Source organism: Neltuma alba, unplaced genomic scaffold (assembly GCF_004799145.2).
Source record: "Neltuma alba isolate B1F8T4 unplaced genomic scaffold, ASM479914v2 tig00005457_pilon, whole genome shotgun sequence".
Lineage (NCBI taxonomy): Eukaryota > Viridiplantae > Streptophyta > Magnoliopsida > Fabales > Fabaceae > Neltuma > Neltuma alba.
Window position 1 is genome coordinate 32770 of NW_021634117.1, and position 24391 is coordinate 57160.

General features: G+C 34.0%; 2 protein-coding genes across 2 annotated transcripts; both read right to left on the reverse strand.

Annotated features, from left to right (window-relative positions):
• Positions 1–1825: 1825 nt before the first annotated feature.
• LOC114747790 (P-loop NTPase domain-containing protein LPA1 homolog 1-like) lies at positions 1826–7657 on the reverse strand. Its single transcript, XM_028936136.1, has 8 exons — positions 7394–7657; positions 6986–7134; positions 5896–6221; positions 4620–4701; positions 4026–4451; positions 3171–3908; positions 2920–3030; positions 1826–2557 (listed from the first exon to the last, which is right to left on the reverse strand). The coding sequence occupies exons 2-8, from the start codon at positions 7130–7132 to the stop codon at positions 2186–2188; spliced, it is 2202 nt and encodes a 733-aa protein (XP_028791969.1). The 5' UTR covers positions 7133–7134; positions 7394–7657; the 3' UTR covers positions 1826–2185.
• A 12220-nt stretch (positions 7658–19877) lies between these two features.
• LOC114747793 (OTU domain-containing protein DDB_G0284757-like) lies at positions 19878–24090 on the reverse strand. The gene is made up of 9 exons (XM_028936142.1): positions 23763–24090; positions 23491–23663; positions 22886–22959; positions 22675–22729; positions 22343–22417; positions 22148–22221; positions 22014–22062; positions 20764–20848; positions 19878–20048 (listed from the first exon to the last, which is right to left on the reverse strand). The coding sequence occupies exons 1-9, from the start codon at positions 24088–24090 to the stop codon at positions 19987–19989; spliced, it is 975 nt and encodes a 324-aa protein (XP_028791975.1). The 3' UTR covers positions 19878–19986.
• Positions 24091–24391: the final 301 nt, after the last annotated feature.

The following is a 24391-nucleotide window of genomic DNA, read 5'->3' on the forward strand; positions in this document are numbered from 1 at the left end:
GTATTTTAGAAAAGACAACACATATTTATTAAAAACAACTAACTTAACTAATTTTTTTATCTATTCAAATTAGTCTAATAGTTCTTATATTAAGGAACATAGGTAATATGTCATAATGTCAAAAAGATTATATTTATAAAATATAAAACAAATCAGGTAAAAACATTAAACATCATAATGACTAAATTGAAAATCGAGGCAGCATATTTTTCTGTCTAATACAGTAATATAGGCATAAAAACATTGCAATGTTATGCTAATTTTCATTTAGACAGATTTGCGGTTCATCAATACGTATAAATATATAATTTACTAATTTACTACTAAAAAACTGCATTATTATAGATCATGAATAATACTATTCATATCAAATTCTGCATAACGCATGGGTCCATATTTAGTTTTAAGATGTGATGCACTGTATCAGCGACACAATACTCTTTTACGCTCACTCTATGTTGTATAGGTACTTCCCAAAAAAAAAAGGGTAGACATTTACGTTGAATATATTTAATATGATTTTAACGTATTTTTCACACACAACATTTGGCGTCCAAAAGGTTTCAAAAATCAAAACAACATAAACAATTTATAAGGGTTAGTTGTGGGTGCTGGTTAGCCCACATGTTGATCTGTCATAATTTGCGAACGGAAAAATCCGCACTTTGACAAGCTGGCAAAATTCCAATCTGAACTCGGGTTGATAGTTGTCTCATTAACCTGCCTATTTCAAAAAAATAGTGTATTTTTTTAATTTTTATTAAAATATGAATAAGTATTATGTTTTGCAGTTTAATTATTTATTGTTAAATACTACTTCCAATCCTTAATATAAAAATTTGTTTGATTTTTATTTTAGTCCTAAATATAAGACGACACACAATCCATTTTATCTCTCTTCTTTATCTATTTTTTTTTCTAAGGTAGTCCTTATAATAATAATAATTCTAATCAATACATTTGATTAATAAAGATATTTTAAAAAAGACATAATTTGCAAACCAGGTGGTGCAGGTTGGGACAATTCACACTGTTGAACTTGAGTTGATAGGTTGTCCCACTAACCTGCCTTTTTTTTTTTAAAAGAAAAAATAGTGTATTTTTAATTTTCGTTAAAATATGAATAAGTATTATGTTTCACAGTTTAATTATTTATTGTTAAATATGAGTTTCATATAAATCTCACTTGTATATATTTTTTATCCATATGTATTTTATAAAATTTACAAAAATTTATCTATAGCATATAACTAATATAACTTGTCCCGGGCTACATGAAAAACTTGGATCATAATTTAGTTGTCCCTGAAAAAAGTTAAACAAAGTAATTTAAATTTATTTCGATTGGAAGTAGAATGATAAATGAATGTTGGTAATGCAATCAAACATTGAAAAATTAAAAATGAATATGTGTTTATATATACCATATAATAAGTTGTCAAAATGATACAAAACAATTCTATAATCCAAAGTTTTTTTATTCAATTTCATTTTCAATAGTTATATTTTCTGATATAGTTTTAAACAATTTTTAAAATTTATTACCCATTATCAATGAAAGTATCCAAAAAATAAAATAAAAACATTAAAAAAAAGGCCAGCCCGAGTTGGAACTCACACATGGGGTCGGCCCACCACAACCCGTGAGCTGACAGGCTGGTAACTTGGTATATGTTCAAATGACATTTGAAGCATTTATTTAAAACGTAATTATTACAAAATTCATTTTAGTTCGAAAAATTATTATATCCAATGCACTGCATTCGTATTCAATCATATCATTGCAGGACATGTCATTAAATAGGAGTTAAGAAAAAGTCAAGGCTTAAGAGTAACATACAGTCAATTCTCAACTTTTTATTCAACATAGATTGAGCACTGCACTTCAAATGGGAAAGCTAGGGTGGGAACTGGTTTCAATTGGAGTGCTCGCTTTTGCATCTCAAGATACCCGAATTTGATTCTGCTGGTTCTGTCCTTGCTCACCCACCCAGCAAAATCTCAATCAACGTCATGATTATTTCATGCTCAACAATTACATCAAACCCAAAAAATAAAAAGCACTAAAAAAGCAGTAGAAGGTGGAAGTTTTTAAGGATTACTATACAGGTAGGGCATCGAAGGATGCTTAGATGCTCCTACTAGAGGCCAAACAGGAGGAAAAAGGGGGTGGTTAAGACTAATGCTACCTTTGAGGTGTACCGGAAAGGATCGGATCAATTATTGCCGAACCATCCTTTTCCAATGCAGGAATACTAAGAGAACGCTTTCTTAACTTGGCTTCACCAGGATGTAATCTCCTCTCACTGTTTTCCATGAACAGAGATGAGTAAGAGCAAGAGGACTCGGGGACTGGCTCACTTCTAGTTCTGAGGTAGAGCCCATGGTTTTGACGTTCCTCATTTTCCAGCACCCTAGTTCTATGGCTCCCGTGACCAAGCTTCTCTCTAGACACTTCATCATTGCCAGACCAATAGTCATTTTTCGGCATGTCTTGCATTGCCAAATCATCATACTCTTCATCAGACTTTGTAGATTCCTCGTCCACTGAGCCTACCTGCAAAGCAATGGAAAAGTAGAGATTACGACTACGCATTGGCTTTATTAATGATTTGTTGTGGCAATGAGATTGGCTGCCTTTCCAAGCTCATGAGATTGTGATCAATGAACAGAGTCTAAGTACATGAAATTGCTGATCATTAACAAATCAGCACGGATCAACACCCATGCCAGCTCATGGCCACGCTACAAACTCAAAACCATTAATAAACATGTGATCCAACCATCAGAATCCCCATGCGACAAATATGCCGGCAATGATTATCTAAAAGCAATCGTAAGACTCGGGATCCATACTCTAGAGTTAATTTCATTAAATATACAAACTTCAAGTCTTTATAACTACAAGCTAAATTCTACCTCATCATGGACTCGCTTGTCACCATCATCACTGAAATCCTCATCGCTGCCCACCTCAGGTGGATCATCAATCTCTTCATCACTGCCATACACTGACTGCTCCTCCTTAAGCTAAAAAGAAACACATAAAAAATTTATCAGAATTAACACACAAAATTCAGAGAATTGAAATTTTTATATTTACTTCCCATTGATATCAAGCACATAATTTCATATGCAACCAAGTCGCTTATAGTGGTAATCAAGCTTACCTCTTTTGCAGGTCCATCAGACAATCTTGGTGAGCTGCAGCAAGAGGACATATATCTGCTGCCAGTGTCAGTCCCATCGGCCCTTGACTCATCAACACTTCCGGCACCACTGGTACCACCATCACTAGGCCATGCACTGATCCCGTACAAACCAAACGGAAGATTTACAGGTTCAGATTTGCCAATCGTTAAAGGTTCATACATTGGACAACCTACTCCCTGCACCGATCCATCACCCCATACTGGGTTCCCATAACTGTCAACGGAATTAACAGGCCAAACTTTTGCCACAGACCCATCTGTATTAACGAGGGCCATCAGATGCCTTGAAGACCCTTGTCTCTGTATCAACTGAAACATTCCTTTCGAGCTCAAGGAATTGGCAGCACATTGATTTCTATATTCCTCATCAACGACAGTGACAGTATTTCTAGTAGGATCATACAGTAGTTCCCCAGCTTCACGCCTACGAAGACAGCTGAAGACAGTAGCATGTATGGCTGCTACACTCTTGTCAACATTAGTGTTGTTTATTTTTGGAACTAAATGCTTGTCAGCACGCTTACAGAGGTAATCCTGGATTGTTCTGATGTTTCGGATATACTTTACATATTTATTTCTTGCTGGGTCCAGAGTCATATACTTTGCACGCACAGCAAATCGTTCCAAATGCTTATCCTCATTTGTAATGTATATCATGAACGGTATGATTGAAGGATGTTTCTTCATTAGCCCCATCTGTTTCACAATTTGTTACTGTTATTGTCAAATGTCAATTAAAAATATAACATACGATAACATGCAAATAGAAAAGAAGAAATAGAAAAAGGACCCCATAAAAAAAATTTGACATACAACAAAGTTGAGGCTCAAGTGAACACCCTCAACAACAACGGACTCTTTCCGTTCTTCCCAGGCAGTGATTAACCTATCAAGACTGTCAATCACCATCTCACTCTGTGCCTTAAATCCTTCAATAGCCATTTGTTTTGGATTTAGCAGTTCTGTGTTAGTAGGACCCACATCCAGCGTCAGTCCATCAGATTTCTTAGGATTATCACCCTCAGTTACTTCACCCTTGGGAACTGAATGTGACACACCAGCCAACTTTTTGGCTTTCCTTCTAGCCTTTGCTTCAGCAACAGCAATAGGATCCAAGCACTCGCCTGCATGGTAGGTAGAAGCCCATAACAAGGGATTTTCTTTCTCACTGACAAAACTTCTCATCATGTGCCTAATGGAGTCAGTTGACACCACTGTTGTGATTCCCAGCCTACTACCCTGAAGTGGAGGTATAAATGGTACTTTAAGTTCTCGAACTACAAAATTATAGGCTTAGTTTCAACATTATTATTCACTTCAAGTTAAATATCCTACCACATAACAAGTAAAACTGGCACTACATATTTGTAATTGTTAAAAGACAACTACTTGTCAATGCAAAGATACCAGCAATGCAGACAAAGTGGATTTGCCACAGCCACTGGTGCCACACAGCAGAATTGTGACAGATTCCTTCCGTTCTCGGATTCTGCACTTAAAAAACATCAAAGTTAACAGAGAAAAAAAATGGTACTGTGTACAAGATAATATCCCCATCATCAATCATTAGCATAAAATACAACCAAAACAAAGCTTGATATAAAAATTGGCACGCCATTTCATATTAAAGCGCAACAAGTTACTAAACAAAAATCCTTATGAAGCATGGACCGAGCTCGGATATTAACCTGGAAATAGGTCACAAAATAAACATTTTGATACAACGTCTAAAGAACCCAAATCCTTTTTCAAAGAGTCGGTGCTCTTGTGCTTCATAACTTCCTTCCAAAACAACCTTGAAGGGAACTTCAATTGTCTAGATTTTAGGTGTGGTGAATCAAATCAGAAGTAGAGACAGGAAATATTAACAAAAGCATATACCAATAATGAGCTAGGAACCTTTTGACCATGTAACCACAATAAAATCGACTTGGCAATAATTTAAAAATTGTCCTCTACTCCCTTCCACAAGTTTCTAGCAATTATATAACCTAGATTTAACATAAGTCAAACTGTTAGACTATAGAGATGTGAGTTCAGATTGAAGGACAAGACAGTACATATTTTGCTGAAATGACAGTCGATAGATGCAGCCTATCTTGGAACATGGAACGATGGATGTGTTGAGCCACTGATTACTGTCGTCAGGCAGCCATAGGTCTCACTTCAATGGCTAGAAATGTCTCACTTAAATTCCAGACATGTATTCAAAGAAATTTAGAGCTGGATGAACCCGACAGAGTTTAAAATTCAACCATCTAAATGAAGCTAGGTTATCAAGCACCACCTAATTTTCCCGAGTACATTAACCTAACAAGTCAGAGTGGCTTAAGCATTTAAAACTCCTAATACTAAGGATGACAGTCAGGCTGAAGTCCAGAAAATCATAGTCTGTGACTGAAGTGTTTGCAAAAGCTTTTAAATTCAGGGAACAACCAAAGGAGTATACCTAAAAAATTTAACATAACACAGGCCAGTCTCCAAAAATGTTTTATAACAACATAATGATTGTAGGAAAATATACCCTTGACCAAGAATATACCAGTCACTGTAGACTAACTTTAAACATAAATTCCATTGCATCAAAGCAGAAGCAGCAACCAAAACCAGATTTTTTTCCTCGTTCTCTTCAGGTTACTGCAGATCAAAACAGTCCCCACAAAGGTAGTAATTGATGTCATACCTGCATGCTAGAACCAGATCTGATCTCTGGTTGGGTCCCACATACTTATATTCAGCCAGAGCTGCACAGACAATATCTAAAAATGTTTCTCTGCGAACCACTGCAGTTGTGCGCCTTTTGTACAACTCATATAGTGCACTCTTAATTCTATTAGCTTTCCCCGAGAATGAGTTGTTCTGTACATCTGCTTTAGCACCAGCATAATGACCACCTTCTATCTCAAAATTCTCCTCAGCTGCACCAATTCCTGATGTTAAAATTCCTTCAGGCAGCAAAGTATCAGGAAAACTCTCGCTCCTTGTGAGTTCAAACACCCTTTTACTGATCTGGTGATAGAAAAGAACATTTAGAAGACTTGTGCAAAAGGTCTAGAATGTGTCACATTCAATAAAAATATGATGTGAAACTGACAATAAAAAAAGACCAGACGTGAGCATTCTAGTCACTCAACCATGTAAACTCAATCATCTATCAAAAATATGCATAGAAGATTGATACTTCAATCTCATACTCATGCTAAACTCGTTGATCACTTTAAGAGCCTCAATGTCAAAAGTCATGACATTTATCATCATGCCAACAGGAATGAAACAAGGAGAGCCAAAATAGTATGCAAACGTAAGAAGGGAAACATAAAAGGTCAGGGAACGTTTGCATTTTCCTCAAAGAAAAGAGAGGGAAGAATCCCGATGCTCTACTTGTTAGACACAATGAGCCCGAAGGAACACAGAATGGGAAGGCACAGCAACAGATCTTTCAGTCAGGTAACACAGCTGAAAAACTACCCCATTCGGAGTAAATTAACCACTTGTCTAACTTCTGAACAATTATCAAGATACAAAAAGTCTAGATCAACGACGTTAAAATACGCTCGACCGTAGCACAAATCTCACGACCTTGTTCGAATGAATAAGGAGATCATTAAAGTACCATAAACAAAAATGATTCAAAGTAAGTGAAAGAGAGCGTGACATACTGAAAGTTCACAGCATCAGCCAACACAGAAACGGATAACGCTGTGAACAAAGGAGTTCTTTTTTTTTTTTCATTTATTAACTAAACTGTCAAATTGAATTGAAAGAAGACATACCTTAAAGGCATGTCGCGCTTTGCATCCCATGAACTGCAAAGTGCTCTGCAGAACAGGGCGTGTATACCGAAATGACTCCTTGCCCTTCGCTTTCTGCTCATACTCGTCAACCACCACAATATACAGCACTTTCCCAACGTCAGCCATCCCTGCACATTCGTATGGCACAAACACTCAGAGAAGGATCACGCTCACGATAACAGTAATGAAAAACCAACGCCAACTGCCACTTCCAGCAAAAGACAGAGACTCATAGACTGATATAAGTATGAAAAGAAGACAAAAATCAAAATGCACGACATTTATGCGCCGTGGGCCCATTGGAACATGTTTTAAAAATGGATCCCGGGAAAGTTTGCAAAGAACGGTAAAGGGAAAAATGAAAATCTGAAAACATGGACACTTAACTGTAATGTGACTTCCTGGAGGAGGCAACTGAACAGAAGCAATGGGACCAGAAAAGGATTTAGAATCGAGCAATTAAAATCCGAAGGGGGGAGATCAAGCAGATTCCGATGAGTAAAAGAAACGCCGAGAAACGAACCACGTGAGAAGATCAGAGAGGAGAAACTAAGATTTAGACAGCGCTATGATCCACCATTTGTTAGTTTTTGAGAAGCGATCTCAGCATTCTCCTGATCTGCCTGGGTTCATCTAGTTTTCACCTTTCACGCACCACGTATAAAATTTCGAGGGCATGAAATGACGGGTTTCTCCTTCGGACTGTGCCAGAATTTCAACTGCCGCGAAAGGTCGCGCCAAATGCTAACGAGTAACGAATGGAACCCTAGGAGACAAGATTAGGTCTAGGGGTGAAATCGTTGTGGGTCCGCCCAACCCACACGGGATCCGAGTGATAGATTCTGTAATTAAAGTGACAAAGCGGGGTCATTGTGTGCAAAGGCAACACCGAATGCCCAATTCGCTGAATGATGATATTTGTTTTTATTTTTTGGTCATCAGCCCAGTTGAACGGTGATGGATCCGGCTAAAATTACGTGGCACCTAAAATGGATGTGCGAAAATAAATGTTAATAATAAAAATTTATCAGTTTGAGGAAGGAGCAGTAAAATGGACTCAGGCGGCCGACATAGTTTTACAAATATTTTTATAATATACTCCTTCGATCCTTAATATAGGACCCATTTAACTAATTTGATTAGATTAAGAAAGTTAGGTAAGTTAGTTAATTATAAAAATTGTGACACGTTTTTCCTAAAATATCATAATCATCTTTCTTAATACCCCTCTCTATCTTCTACTTGATTATGGTTGATGGAGTATCTATAGGGGTAATTTAGAGAAAATTGATAAATATGAGAAATGAATTTTATATTTAGGATCAAAACCAACTCAGCAATTGGGTCCTATATTAAAAACCGGAAGAGTATAAAATAAATATGTAGAGAAGTTTGTCTCGTTTTTCATAGAAGAGTTTTCCAAAACCATTTTTAGTTGTTGTCAAACATGTCCTAAATTATTTTTATTAAATTCTATTCTATATGGGTACATAACATATATATTAATTAAGATTAATCTTATATTAAAATTATATATTTATCATATTACAAGGAAAATATGATTAAACAATTAAAATTAAAGGTGAAAAACAAGGATAACTCCGGGATTAGATATTGGACGCCCCACTTTAATTTGACGTGTTCTTCTTTCTATCATGTTCTTGTGTGTGAAGACGTGTTCCATTTTGACCGGGTAGGAAGAAAACAAATCGGCGGCCTGGCTCCCTCTGGTTTGTGTCGTTATGTGTATGCGGTATTTAAGAATTACGATGGCTTTGTATTTTATTTTATGAGCATGCCGAGTTTTTTTTTTTTTGGTCAAAAGCATGCCGAGTTTGAACGAACATGACCCTTTTCCATTCCCTCCTTTATGCTCTCTTCCGGTCTTCTCTCTTGTATGATTTAGTTAGTATCATTAAAATATACAGCACTCGGGGCCCCCTCTTCAGACTTCAGCTGCTGCTCTAAGCCTACTTAGTATTTACAAGGTGCCTTGAACATATTTTGCTCACGAAAAATCTCAAAACTCAACAATTATATTTTAAAATTTAATAATTTTTTAATTTTATCCTATTTAATTTAATATATACCTTTTTAAGAAAATAATTGTCTATGTAATAATAAATTAGGAATAAGATTGTGCGCTCATTAATAAATTTAAGAGTAAAATACTCTGACTACCTTTTTAGTTTGCATCAATTACACAGATCTCTCTTCTATTTTTAAAACGTATAGCTTAGTCTAGTTAGTTATTACTGTTACGAATATTCTAAAAATATTATTTTTAACTAAAATTTATATTAAAATAAATTTTATTTACTATTTTACCCCTCATTCTAATAAATTCTTAAATTATATTTTTACAGTTACATGAATTTCCTTTCGTTAAGGCAGATATAACAAATTTGATTAAAAATTTAACTATTTTTTTTAATAAATATATATACTTGACTAAATATGTTTATAAATTTTTGAAACAAAGATGTGTCTAAAAGTTTTGAGTTGTAAATTTAAATAATTTATAAAATTTTTCAAACTTGTATCATTTAAACTTTACAATAAACAAAAATTATGTATTTGAAATATGTTCTTACAATTTAAAAGAAATCAAAGTAAATAATTTCCAATGGATGTGATAAAATATTAAAATTATAAAATTTTATAATTTAGATAAAAATTATATTATAAATTTTAAAAATACACATATTAGAATTATTTTTTGATTGTATAAAAAAAATTTGGAAAATATAAAGTGTCTAAATAATTATTAAGTTAAAAAGGGAAATTTTGGTAAAAAAAGAATTTAAAGTCAAACTTAACGGTTTGAGTGGATAGAAATATAATCTTAAATATAGGAAGGGGTTTATGTAACATACGTTTTAATTATAAAGGAGATTTATATACATTTTCAAAATAGAAGGAAAGTTTATGTAATTGAGATAAAATAGAATGGTGACCGGTGTATTTTACTCTAAATTTAATTAGGTGATTTATACTAAGGATAAAAAAATTCTTTATACATATACTCATCCAATCCTTAATATATGACCTAATTCTTGAGTTGGTTTTGGTCCTAAATATAATACTCATTTCTCATATTTATCAATTTTTTCTAAATTAACCCTATGGATACTCCATCAACCATAATCAAGTAAAAGAAGGAGAGGAGGTATTAAGAAAGATGATTATGGTGTTTTAGAAAAAATGTGTCACTTTTCTTATGATTAACTAACTTACTTAGCTTCATTAATCGAATCAAATTAATTAAATGAGTTTTATATTAAGGATCGGAGGAGTATATATATATATTCTAAATATGATTATAAGTATAAGAGGATTTTTTTTTTTAATGTTCATAACGAAGATAAGGTCAAGGTCCGTGCATTAGGTAAATAAGTGACCGACTCAGCCTTCATGACCGCAATAAAACGATAAATGAGCGTGCGTTGATTTTCTGTTCTCTCTGTTTTTTTTTGTTTAGATCAAGCCCTGCATGTCATGGAGTGATCATTTTCTAAATCCATGAAATGAATTTTGATTAGGAATAATTAATCTCTTAGTTCTTATAATTTTAACACATCTGTAACTCAATTTTTATATTTTGACTCAATGCAACTTAATCCCTATATTTTTGATTCATTTATAACTTAATCTCTGAAGTTTGACTCACTGTAATTTGGTCCCTATATTTTTAACCATTTTATAATTCAGTCCATCTCTTTATTAGATATATAATTTTATTTTTTTTAAACGTAATGACTCAATTATAAAATAGGTACAACTATAAAGACTAAGTTGCAGCGAGTCAAACTTCAAAAATTGAGTTACAACTAGGTCAAAATTATAGAGACTGAGTTGCATTGAGTCAAAATATAGAAACTGATTTATAAACGAGTTAAAACTATAGGCACCAAAAAATTAAATTTTCTAAAATATGCATTGGATTGGATAATCTTGTTTTAATCTCTACGACGGTCGATTTGTTTTTGTTATCCCTCATCTATAGTCACGTTCGCTTCGAAATTAATTAATCATGAGGTGATCGATGATTAGCTCATCATATTTTGATGATTATTTTTTAATTACCAAATATTTTGACAATGGGTAATATTGTTATAATAATGGCATTTAAATCTTGGGGAACATAACCTACTCCTTATCCTCACCAAGGAAGGGGAACAATATATAAACAAATGCGTGTAACTGTCAAGTATGGTTTAGAAAAAGATTGGAAAGACTTCATTTTCGTTGACCTTGACCTAACTTGTGAACATGGATGGCGTGATTTTGTTGTAATTGAAACCCAGGGCCCGGTGATGTGCACTTCACATATCTGTCAAATTTCTCACCTTTCTTCTATCAAAACGCACAAATTCAAAGTCATCGCCACCCGATTGCGTTTGGACTGGCTTTCCAATAAAACAGATTTTAAAAAAAGTAATTTAAAAATGTGGATTTTTATGAAAAAATTAATTTTTTAATATAAACGATTTCGTTGAGAAAATGATTATTGAAAGTTGCCTGCCTAGCTTATATATACCAAAACCCATAATTTTCTGGGAAAAATAAACTGTAGGAAAAAGCGAGCGTTTCGCTAGCTGACCTCAAAGCTATGGTTTCGGTGAAAAGTATTTGGGCTGTTTTGTTTCAGAACTTTGATTTTCTCTTTTAAATATGATGATACATGGTTTACATGTATTGGTTGGAAAAACTGTTGTTTCCTTAAAAATTTTATACTGATTTTTATTAACACATTTTTGAGTAAAAAAACATCGTATATCCAGACCAAGAATGTTAATTAAATTGTATATACATTTAGCAAATTTAGATCATGATATATAAGATCGATTAAAGATTGAATCTCGTTTTGGACCAACTTGTCCAACACTCAGTTGTCATTCAATTCCCATCCCAGTTTATAAAGAGATGATTCAATTGATCACATTTGACCATAATGTGTCCAGAAAATAAAACTAGTAATTTATGGCTGTATCAATCTTTTACTATATAAATTTGTGTGAATATTTTCTGATATTGTTAGTGGATAATATTACTTCACCAGCTAAATATGCATACGAGTTTCAATGAACATGCCGAACTTTGGTTATAGTACAAGTAATCATTTAAATTAAATAATCATGATTCATAAGCAAATAATTCAATCAATTGCAAATAATTAATTAATTGAGACATACACGTACATGTACTGATCGCAAAAGTATGGATAAAGTAGGGATAAAATATTGTCCAGTGGAAGTTTATAAAAGCAGATATTTTTGTGAAGGTCAAATCAAAACCCCTGCAATGGGTTTGAGAGGCGCACGTTCAGTTAGGTGTTATTGCCTCATTTGAAGCATCGCCCCTTGGAATATCGCAAGTAAAGCAGCCCCTTGTTTCTGATTATTATATAAGCAAATAAGTGAAAATGACATTGAGGTCCCATGGAGAACAAAATACATCAAATAGGTCCTCTGAAATCTGATAATTTTTTTGAAGTCCCAAAGGGACTTAGATGCAATTTTCAGAATCCACTAATTACCGTTTTGCCCTGCTCCTGCCATAAAAAAAAAAGACGGGAGAATGAACTTTGAGTATTTCCTGCGCAGAAGCTTGAGGGAGAAGATATTGGGAAAGAGAGAAGGAGCCATTTATGATGAAAAATCTTCTCTATTACCATTATTGAACTCCAAAGTGCTTCCATGTGAATCTTCACAAATCTTGAGGTGTGAAACTTTCTTTTCTCTCCTCTCCTACCTTTCTGGACAGATTCTGGATTTGTTTGAGAATGAGAAATCAAAAAATCGTTTTTGCCTTTGGTATTTCAAAACTTTTGTTTTTGGTTTAGGATTCAGAAGTTAATGAATGGAAAGACTGTGTTTTTGGTTGGTGTGTGTTGTGATTTAAGTTGGGTGTGTAAAATGATAATGGGTGCTCTGTTTTTGGGTTGTTTTTGGGTGGTTTTCCTCTGTTCTGACGTTACTTTAGTGGCAAATGAAGAAAAAGATGAAAGTTAGTGAGGGTAGAAACCCTTAGCACGAAATGGGATTGTGTTGTCAATCAGGCCGCGATTGTTGTCAATGTGTGCCGCCACACTTGTTAATGTAGCTCCTTAAGTTGTCAATGACAGTTACATGCTGGTTGATACAGGTTTAAGTTACTGATGGTATTTCAAAACTTTTGTTTTTGGTTTAGGATTCAGAAGTTAATGAATGGAAAAGCTGTGTTTTTGGTTGGTGTGTGTTGTGATTTAAGTTGGGTGTGTAGAATGATAATGGGTGCTCTGTTTTTGGATTGTTTTTGGGTGGTTTTCCTCTGTTCTGACGTTACTTTAGTGACAAAGGAAGAAAAAGATGAAGGTTAGTGATGGTAGAAACCCTTAGCACGAAATGGGATTGTGTTGTCAATCAGGCCGCGATTGTTATCAATGTGTGCTGTTACACTTGTCAATGTAGCTCCTTAAGTTGTCAATGACAGTTGCGTGCTTCTTGATGCAGGTTTAAGTTACTGATGGCAAGTACGTCTGGAAAACATCTATTTTGCTTTGTTCACATAGGGAGAAAGTTTATAAATGATGAAGAAGATGATATGAGATATGTGGGAGGAAGTGTAAGAACAACCAATGTAAAGGAGGGCACAAGTTATGAAGAATTGAAGGAAATTATATCATCAATTGCTGGAAAAAAAAGCAACTCATTTCTTCTGAAATTCTCAGTTGTGTGAAGAGAATTTTTTGTAAATGGATATACACCAATAGTTAGTTTTGTAACTATATGCAACCCTTATGTTTTTTTTTTTTTGGATGGATTGTGAAATAAGTGTAGTTTTATGTATATGAAGGTACAAATAAAAGTTGGCTATGAATTGGCATATTAGATTCTGCTATCATTTCAGTTGTCATTACCTGTACCCTGTATTGTCATTAGACCTGTTATGACCTGTCAATAGAGCACTGTGACTTGTCAATTAATTTGCTTATATAAGTTGTCAACAATATGGATTCAAGTTATTTAACCTGTTTTAGTATCATATGATATTTTCAATTATTTTATCATATTATATTTTGGTTATATTATCATATATAATCATTATTAATAAAGTGTCAATGGTGACACTATGACTTATCAATGGTTTCAAGTCAGTGTGCCACTATTGATAAGTCACAGTGCGACCATTGATAAGTCATAGTGTCACCATTGACACTTTATTAATAATGATTATATATGACAATATAACCAAAATATAATATGATAAAATAATTGAAAATATCATATGATACTAAAACAGGTTAAATAACTTGAATCCATATTGTTGACAACTTATATCAGCAAATTAATTGACAAGTCACAGTGCTCTATTGACAGGTCATAACAGGTCTAATGACAATATAGGATACAGGTAATGACAACTGAAATGATAGCAGAATCTAATATGCCAATTCATAGCCAACTTTTATTTGTACCTTCATATACATAAAACTACACTTATTTCACAATCCATCAAAAAAAAAAAAACATAAGGGTTGCATATAGTTACAAAACTAACTATTGGTGTATATCCATTTACAAAAAATTCTCTTCACACAACTTAGAATTTCAGAAGAAATGAGTTGCTTTTTTTTTCCAGCAATTGATGATATAATTTCCTTCAATTCCTCATAACTTGTGCCCTCCTTTACATTGGTTGTTCTTACACTTCCTCCCACATATCTCATATCATCTTCTTCATCATTTATAAACTTTCTCCCTATGTGAACAAAGCAAAATAGATGTTTTCTAGACGTACTTGCCATCAGTAACTTAAACCTGCATCAAGAAGCACGCAACTGTCATTGACAACTTAAGGAGCTACATTGACAAGTGTAGCAGCACACATTGACAATAATCGCGGCCTGATTGACAACACAATCCCATTTCGTGCTAAGGGATTCTACCATCACTAACCTTCATCTTTTTCTTCCTTTGCCACTAAAGTAACGTCAGAACAGAGGAAAACCACCCAAAAACAATCCAAAAACAGAGCACCCATTATCATTCTACACACCCAACTTAAATCACAACACACACCAACCAAAAACACAGCTTTTCCATTCATTAACTTCTGAATCCTAAACCAAAAACAAAAGCTTTGAAATACCATCAGTAACTTAAACCTGTATCAACCAGCAGGCAACTGTCATTGACAACTTAAGAAGTTACATTGACAAGTGTGGCGACACACATTGACAACAATCGCGGCCTGATTGACAACACAATCCCATTTCGTGCTAAGGGTTTCTACCCTCACTAACCTTCATCTTTTTCTTCATTTGCCACTAAAGTAACGTCAGAACAGAGGAAAACCACCCAAAAACAACCCAAAAACAGAGCACCCATTATCATTTTACACACCCAACTTAAATCACAACACACACCAACCAAAAACACAGTCTTTCCATTCATTAACTTCTGAATCCTAAACCAAAAACAAAAGCTTTGAAATACCAAAGGCAAAAACGATTTTTTGATTTCTCATTCTCAAACAAATCCAGAATCTGTCCAGAAAGGTAGGAGAGGAGAGAAAAGAAAGTTTCACACCTCAAGATTTGTGAAGATTCACATGGAAGCACTTTGGAGTTCAATAATGGTAATGGAGAAGATTTTTCATCATAAATGGCTCCTTCTCTCTTTCCCAATATCTTCTCCCTCAAGCTTCTGCGCAGGAAATACTCAAAGTTCATTCTCCCGTCTTTTTTTTCTGATGGCAGGGGCAGGGCAAAACGGTAATTAGTGGATTCTGAAAATTGCATCTAAGTCCCTTTGGGATTTCAAAAAAATTATCAGATTTCAGGGGACCTATTTGATGTATTTTGTTCTCTATGGGACCTCAATATCATTTTCCCAGCAAATAAAGGAGGGAGGAAAAGAGCGCAACGTGATGGCAGCATTTAATATAATAGCTACTCAATTAATTTAAATATATTAAATAAGTGAAATAAATTAGTTAATTATAAATAATATAACCTAATTAACATTAAACTATATTTCAGTTCATAGCTTAGATAAATTAGTTTTAAAAAATAATAAATATAAAATATAAAATCAATTAAAATCTCATATTTATGATTAGACCTAAATCTCAAGTTCTTATTATAAGAGACTGCTGATTAATTTTCACATATCAATTAAAATATTTAAAATATTAAATTTATCATAAAATTCAAATAATGTTTCATAAAATAACTATATTAAATTTTAATATCATATTAATTTTTATCCTCTCACTATCCTTATTAAATATGAACATAAATAAAAAAAACATTTAATGCTTATTAAAACCACCACAATTCCTTATAAAAATGATAAAAAAATTTATAGACAGTGTTTTGTGCTATTTTTTATCTTAATTATAAGCCTCTATTTATAGACAGCAAACAAGGTCAATAAGGATACGGGGGAGTAAAAGCAAAGGAGTAGGTGATGGCAAAAATGAAAAAGGCACAGTATCTGGCGGTGCGGCATCATTGGTTGACAATACAATAGCCATTCAAAAGGACGGGAGGCAGCTAAGGAAAGCAAGCCACTTTCTTTACGCAAATGAAGAATATTGTTGAGCTTATAAATAAATAAGCAGTGGCCCCGGATGGAGCGACCGTATCCAACTTTGACATTATCATACATTTTTCTTTCTTTTGCCTTAACTCGCCAGCCAGATTGTCCCCTGGATGGACGAATCTGTTTTGAGAACTCAGACCCCACGTTTCAAAATTCTGCGCTTCCCCTAATATACATGGACCCCAAATTGTTCCTCATTTGCGCCGTTCAATTTTTACCTCTCAAACTTAACTCCTGTAATTTTTCAACGTTACATAATATATACAGAGAAAGATAATTCTTTTTAAATTAAATGGCCATTAAAATATTTAAAATAATGTATTCTCATTGTTTTTGAAATACTACCTACATCCGGTCCGTAATATAATATCTAGCTGACTAATTTGGGAAGATTAAAAAAATAGTTAAGTTAGTTATTTATAATAAATAAGTGTTGTCTTTCTTAGAATACTCTTGCTAATAATATGTATTAGTTAGAACTACCATTTGATGAAATTTTAAACACGTGCAACTACTATAAGGACTATTTTAAAAAAATAAAAATATGAAAAATAAAATGGATTAGAATCTTATATTTAAAACCAAATTAAAAGTCAAAGTAGCTCTTATATTAAAGATTGGAAGTAACGTAACATCATTTGATATAAAATTCACGTATTTTCTACGATTTTAAATGCAGTAGATAGATAACAAATTTATATATAACGTAAAAATTGGTTTGATTAGTTATGTGTAAAAACTTTTGGCCAAAAAAAAAAGTTATGTGTAAAAACATTTGCTATGCATGCTTGTTTCCGTAGTATAATTAGGGTTATTGGAGGTTATATTTTTAAAATATATAACCAGCTCCATTACATTACCGACAGTCTAAGCAGCAGTTTGTGGAAAGACAATTACTTTTCGGTGAAAAAAGAAAAGACAATTACTGGTGAAAGATCCTGGTCCTTTTCCTGAAACTACTTAAAAGAATAACTAATGCAAAGGAAACACCTGGCTTAATGTTTTTATATTATTTATTATTTTAATTATAATATCTCATTTGTAGTTTATAAAAAATTTATAATTAGAACTAATTTATTTCACTGTCACTTAATCAGCTGATAATATTTTGGGGGACCCAGACTTTGTGCCCAGTTAAAGTTTTAAGCCGAGAAACATTTTCTCAAAATAAAATTTAATCGTATTCGTACGTAGTTCTCCATTTCCATACTGCCCGTTGTCTTGTAATATTATAATTTATTTCTTAAAACCTTGGCCTTTCCTATTATGTTTCTGCGTTCCACGTTGGCCCGTTAATTTATAATAGTATTATCATCTCATTGTGCCATGGGAATTAATGCTTGCTTCTTCTTTTTTTTTTTTTAAGTGCAAACACAGGAGAAAATGAATATGATTCTTGTTCGCATTTTCCAAATAGTGGTATATATTATGAGATTCATAAAAGTGTTTTGAAATATAAAGAGACTCCAAGTTTGAGTTTTCTTAATGAAAAAGGAAAAAAGAAACAACAAAAACTACGAACTGCTGTGGAGTTTAATTTTTTTACCCTATATATATATATATATTAATCTGATCCTACATTTATGTACATTTTTTCTACCCATAACTCAATAAAATTCAAACGTAGCATTCGTCTTTCCTTTCCCCGCCCCACTATACTTCTTTAATTTATTAACATGACGCGTTTCTATTTTCCCCATACATTTATAAAGTTCTTCAAAGTTCTTATTCTTTTATTCCCTCTCTCTTTTTTTCCCGTTACAATCTTCTTCTTTTGGGCAACTTTTTCCTCACAATCTTCTACTTGCGGGACGTAGAATATACTTATAAATGGAAAACTCAATCGTTAATTATAGAATATTAACAATTAAAGTAAAGTATAATAGTATGAAGAAAAAATATAATATGCAAAAAGGTCACAATAAAACAGACGATTTGAAATTCGGGAGATATGCATTTATGGACCCTGACGGAAGCGTGACGTACATTATGAGAACATATAGGATGTCTTTTTTAACGTATGTAATTCGGCTATTTGTATCTTATGAAAAACTATGTGATATACTACTTCTAACAAATGCTAGTGACTTAATTTAGTGATGAATTTAAATTTAAAATTCTGAAAAGTCGAGGGTAACATAATTTCTAGAATCAATGAATGCGTTATTTAATGTTCCATATGGGAGCGTCCGACGGGCATAACCATATTAATGATGCGGATGCAGTGGGCCTCTCAAGACAATGAAGCTGAAATTGGACACGTATGTCATTCCTCATCAGTACACGTGTTTCTTTCACCAAGTAAAATCCCTCCCTATTTAAATTAATATCAACTGACTTTCCTTTAAAAATTGTTGTCTGACTCTCGATATGAAAACTAAGATGATCGTTATCTACAAGGGATGAAGACTTATATATAGCTGAGCTTATGTACCCCATATACCCTTTCACAACAGTGAGGTATGTCCTCAACTGATTTCTAGAGAAACAATTTCGATTCCCGTTCCCAATTTCCCATCAACATTCTGGGCTTACATGTCATAAATTTTGCAGCCAACGAGCGATAATTGAAAAATAAAAACCCAGAAAGGAATCTGAATTTGTGTTCTGTGCCTGTTCTCCAACATGCAGATGCTCTTATTTTTGGGAGATTGAAATGAGTATAGGTCCTCCAATCTACATTTTAATCATACACAGCAATTGTCTATGACTATTACCCCTCTGCTTTATTTACCATACTTGTAAGCTGCCAAAATATCGCCGTCATGTAATTTTGAGCTTTCACTTCTTGAATCATCACAATTCAGTCCAACCACACCTCTTTGCAACAAGAATTAGCTCAACGGAAAAACTAGTTATTAGTCAATGTGACCCACTGATACAATAATATATACCAAAACAACGCATCGTGCGTCACTAAGATTGTTGTCCTTTATCTCCACCCTCCACTGTCTGAGAAGTCCGACACTAACAACCAACTTGTGAGGTTGAAAAGCCCATAAAATCCCATAAATCATATGCCTTGGCAATTGACATTGTAACATTCCAGTATTCCACCGAACTGCGGAGTCCCACACTTGAGGTTGAAAACCTCAAATGTCAATACTCCTGCACCAGAGAAATCGCTTCCACTGTGGATGATAGCCATCAGGCTAAGGTTACTTGTTCTTAAATTTATTACTAAACAATTTAATAAGAATCACAGCGGTAGCTGTTTTCCCCACTCTACTTGTGATCATGGAGAGCTGTCATGGCCGGGTGTACCGGGAAAATGCATATTCTAAATGGTGAAAGTAGCATCTTTGGCTTTAATATTAACAAGTCACACCAACAGCTTTAACATTCTTAATGTAAATGAAACACGCATGCCAGTGCTGATATGCATGCATCTTAACCTCCTTCAGGATATATCGAGTTGTAGTGTACTTCTGCCCAGAAGCTCAAACATATTACTGCACAATAAAAATAAAATAATAACAATTAAAACTAACAATAAATTAGTTTCCTTTTCTATCTGCAGGTTAATTACGAACACAAATATGGAAATTTGCCCAACAAAAAAGCAGAAGAAAAAGGGTTGAAGGGCTCTTTGGCTTTTTTTGGTTTGCTTCTTTTTTCATCTCTCTCCGTTACTATGCATGAACGAGGCAGCTGACTTCATTCTAACAGGAAAACAGTAGTGAAATATAATTGGCCTTCATAGCTGAAGGCATAAACTCAGTATAGTAACTAAATACGTTGTATTACAATGTGATAGCAATACAGTATGCTGCGTTTTTCCATGCATTGTGAGAAATGTGAAGCCTGAGAATAGAATTGCACTGCTGCTAACTTGTTTATAGGGAAGCTTAATATATTTTACATTGATGTATTGATTAAAACGATGCATTTTTCTAAACATAGCCTAGAATCTATGAAATGAGTCACATTGTGCATTGCTTATGGATAGTGTCACTTGAAATAGATTTGATAAATTATACCGGTATTATGAATAGTGTCACTTGAAATAGATTTTATAAATTACCCGATATTGATTCTAACATGGTTACATTTTTAAGGTTTTGATGTATTCTGAGTTTTCGGGAAATGGTCTCTATCTAATTTACAACGTTAGCAGAGAAGCATGCATTGTAACATCATGACAATGTCAAAGCAGCATGACAATACCTCGTTTTGACCTTTCAAAATTTGGAAGAATCTCAATGTAGCAGGTATCCTTGAAAGATGTGATGACAAATATTTTAACTCCATACTGAAATACATAATAGAAGAATTTAGATAGAAAAATATGCATCTAAGGGAATTCATTAACTACCATGTGAATAAGATTATCCTAGCACATTTGTAAACAAGGTAAAACCTTTTGGTCTCGGTTCAAACATTACATGAGATCGACCCACACAAGACTCCTGTATATAACTGGCAAGCAGTGGGCTCTAATTGTAAAATAAAAATTCAGGTAGAACCAAAAAAAAAAAGAGTGTCTATTCCCAATCCAAGTGTTTCCTACCCACTTTTACTCCCATAAACCGCAATTTCCTCATATCACATAGTGGCACCAGCACAGCGACAGTTTCTGGGAAACTTGTGGGGAACTTGGGAAGAAATGGAGAATGAGATGGGAATAAATGGAAGGGAAAGGTTTCTCTCTCAGATTATGAACCAGAATCTAAAGTTCATTGTCTAATAAAGCCAAAGTGAGAATCTCCAAGATATTTGACTAGAGAATACTTCATACATATCGCCACCAGTCAATTACAAATATTTATCAGAAGGACATCATAGTAACCAGTAAGTGACTCCTATGAAATTGACAGCGAATTCCCCATAGAAAATTGGCAACGCATAATACACCAGAAACTAACCCACAGATAATTGATGTCACACAGAACACATTTGTTAATCACATGATAACAGATAAAAGGAAATTATGCTAAAATAACTGCTGTTCTAATACTAATTCACTGCTGATACCGCCACTCTTGTTTATTCCATCTACTGTACATAGGCCATGGTACTCTGCCACACAACAGTTATGACCATAAACTACAATATATATGTGAAGAATACAGAAATGAAGTGCGCCTTTGTTAGCTTTATTTGATAGATAGAACAGAGTACGAAAGGTCTAAATAAAAGCAGCCACCTAACCTTAATCCATGGATCTTAGAGATGAAATCTACTACTAATTCCTAATAACTTAGATACCATTGACAATTTTAAGAGTTCAAATGTAATTTCTAAGTGTCAAAAGCTCGTGTCATGTTTATTGAGTGTACGACATTTGTTAAGCACAAATGCGGCTCCTTTTTGGTCATCCAATTTAGTAGAAAGAACAAATAGATTATGCAAAAGAATATACGAAAATGATATACTTAAAAGCACAAGTGATATATAGTTTAGTTGTTGAAGCATACGGAATCTGCGGCAGCCTGCAAGGTCACGTGGTCCCCCCACTCACCATTCCTGATCCCATCAACAATACAGCTGGAATAAGTAACTACTTTAAGCATAAACTAGTTGAACTAAGTTGGAAATAAGAGAAGGATACTTGGTCATTTTCTCCAAATAGTCTGCATAAGCCATTGGAACATATCCCTCGTATATATCTGGATACAACTTCAGCTGATTTGCAAAAACGTACCAATCATAAATCACCAACAAGGAGAAAATTCAACACAACCATGTATTGCTTAAAACTAATCAACCCTATTATCAACGAATTGGCAGAAGATAGCCAGACAACCTGATTAACTACTTGTTCTCTCACAAATTTATGGTGCTCAGGCGTTCGATAGATTTGATCTGATAGTGCACGAAACTGTAAACATTACAAATTTAATAAGAATCTACTTGCAAAATGTAAGACAAAGATTAGCTCTTTAAACAGGATGTCATATATGTAATTGCATTAATATATTGATATGGCCAACTTTTAGTACCCTGGTCAATCCCATGGTCACACTAAGAGCATATAGAAGACAACTGTTAGCTCATTTATCATGTAATGACTTGGCCATGTAATCTTTGAAAATTTTATGACTTTTGACAGGCATACTTAGACAGAAAAGAAAAAACCTGACAGTTTCCATCTCCTTCAACTTTGGACTCAACCAACTCATATAGTTGCAGCCTGTGAACAAAAATTAAATAGAAGGCCTTATGCATGTGAAGCATAAGTTAATTGTAAGCATCCAATAAATAACTATGAATAAAAATTCCCCCATAGCAAAAGAAATCATTAAAAAAGGTAGAAGGAAAAAAATAACATGTTACTAATGAGCATTACCTGTGCAATAGCCTTTGATGATCTAAGGTTGCTGCGTCGATAGAAGGTATTTCTCCATTGATTCTAGGGACATGCTGTGTCAAGGATAATATACATAATAGATTGTTAGAGATAACGTAGAAGATATATTATTAAGAAATTATTAGACATATAACAGTAGCTAGAAACCGTTAGACAACCACCACCATGATGCTGGTTGAGGGGGGGAAAAAAATAACGCAGCTATAAACCTTAGAGCATAAACATCAGTAATTTCAGAATTTAAGACATAAAAAATTTCTTTTCTCATCCAGTGTCAGGGAAAGCCAATTGATTAAGGTATTAGTAAGAGGAAATAAAGCTGTCATAAGTTCATTATAAGAGGCAGCCCTATTCACAAGGCTCCCACCAGCTGGGTTTTAGGGAGGGAGAAATCTACGCGGCCTTACTCTTGGAAGCAGAGAGGCTGTTTCCAAGATTGAACCCATGACCTCTAAGTCACATGGCAGCAACCTTACTATTGCTCCAAGGCTTACCCCCTTTGTAAGTTCATTATCACCAGGCAAAAACGAAGAATAGAAAACGTTTCAAAAACATAGCAATTGCACTTGAGAAGAGTAACTCACCGGAATTGGAACCATTTGATTCAGTCTTTTTCCCACTTTTCCATCAAGAGCATATTCATCAATCTGCTCCAATGAATAAAACCATTGATCTCCACAATATGAGTTCTTCTCAGAGCTAGAATATGAACTAGAAGGTTCCACATCATCTGCTTCTTCCTGATCATTTTGCTGTTCTATAAATTTTAAATAAAATAAACAGAGCAAATTAGTAGCGTAGAAGACCTAGCAGCTTAAGAGGAAATCATATGGACATTCTTAGGTATAAAACATACCAGGAAAATAGCTACCAATTGGATGACTAGGCCACTCCTGCAGTGAACTTGATGATGGCATATTTTCTGACCAATCATATGAAGATTCAGAGGCTTCAGTCACTGCAAGTTGTGAGAATTGTTGCTGAAGAGCATGCGCCATTACTTCATCATTTTCTGTGTTGGTAAAATCATTATTATATTCCTCTTCCCTAAAATAATGCCCGTGATAACAATCTGCATTATCTTGAGTAACATCACCACAATATCTGCAATTACTATATGGACTAGCATCAAATAGCTGCAGGCCCCATCGTACAACATCTGGATCTTGCTCATAGGAAATCATCTCAACAGCTCATCTTCTCCAACTAGCCATGGTCAATTTCAAAACAATTATGGATGATGGATGTTATAATAATTTTATCTCAGGAGAGAAATTAGCTTTATGCAGCCATTTTTATACAGCTGTCAATCCTGCAAAACAACAATCAAGCATAAATTATTTCACGTACCAATTACCAGAGGATTTACTATAAAGAGCATGAAAAACAACTTACCCATATGCCAAGAATAATAGAGCTTAATGCAAATGTCACTATTCATTTGTAGTGTTTTGAAAAAGAATAAATGAAATCAACTTGTACCAG

Excerpts from the sequence above, each read along its gene's own strand:
- LOC114747790 (XM_028936136.1), bottom strand. The coding sequence starts at position 7,132 with ATGGCTGACGTTGGGAAAGTGCTGTATATTGTGGTGGTTGACGAGTAT. Across the intron at positions 3,909-4,025 it reads ACTTGAGCCTCAACTTTGTT|ATGGGGCTAATGAAGAAACA; the intron begins GTATGTCAAATT and ends ATTGTGAAACAG. Across the intron at positions 3,031-3,170 it reads CTGATGGACCTGCAAAAGAG|CTTAAGGAGGAGCAGTCAGT; the intron begins GTAAGCTTGATT and ends GTTTCTTTTTAG.
- LOC114747793 (XM_028936142.1), bottom strand. The coding sequence starts at position 24,090 with ATGATTTCCTATGAGCAAGATCCAGATGTTGTACGATGGGGCCTGCAG. Across the intron at positions 22,960-23,490 it reads ATCAAATGGTTCCAATTCCG|CATGTCCCTAGAATCAATGG; the intron begins GTGAGTTACTCT and ends TCCTTGACACAG. Across the intron at positions 22,418-22,674 it reads AAGGAGATGGAAACTGTCAG|TTTCGTGCACTATCAGATCA; the intron begins GTTTTTTCTTTT and ends TAATGTTTACAG.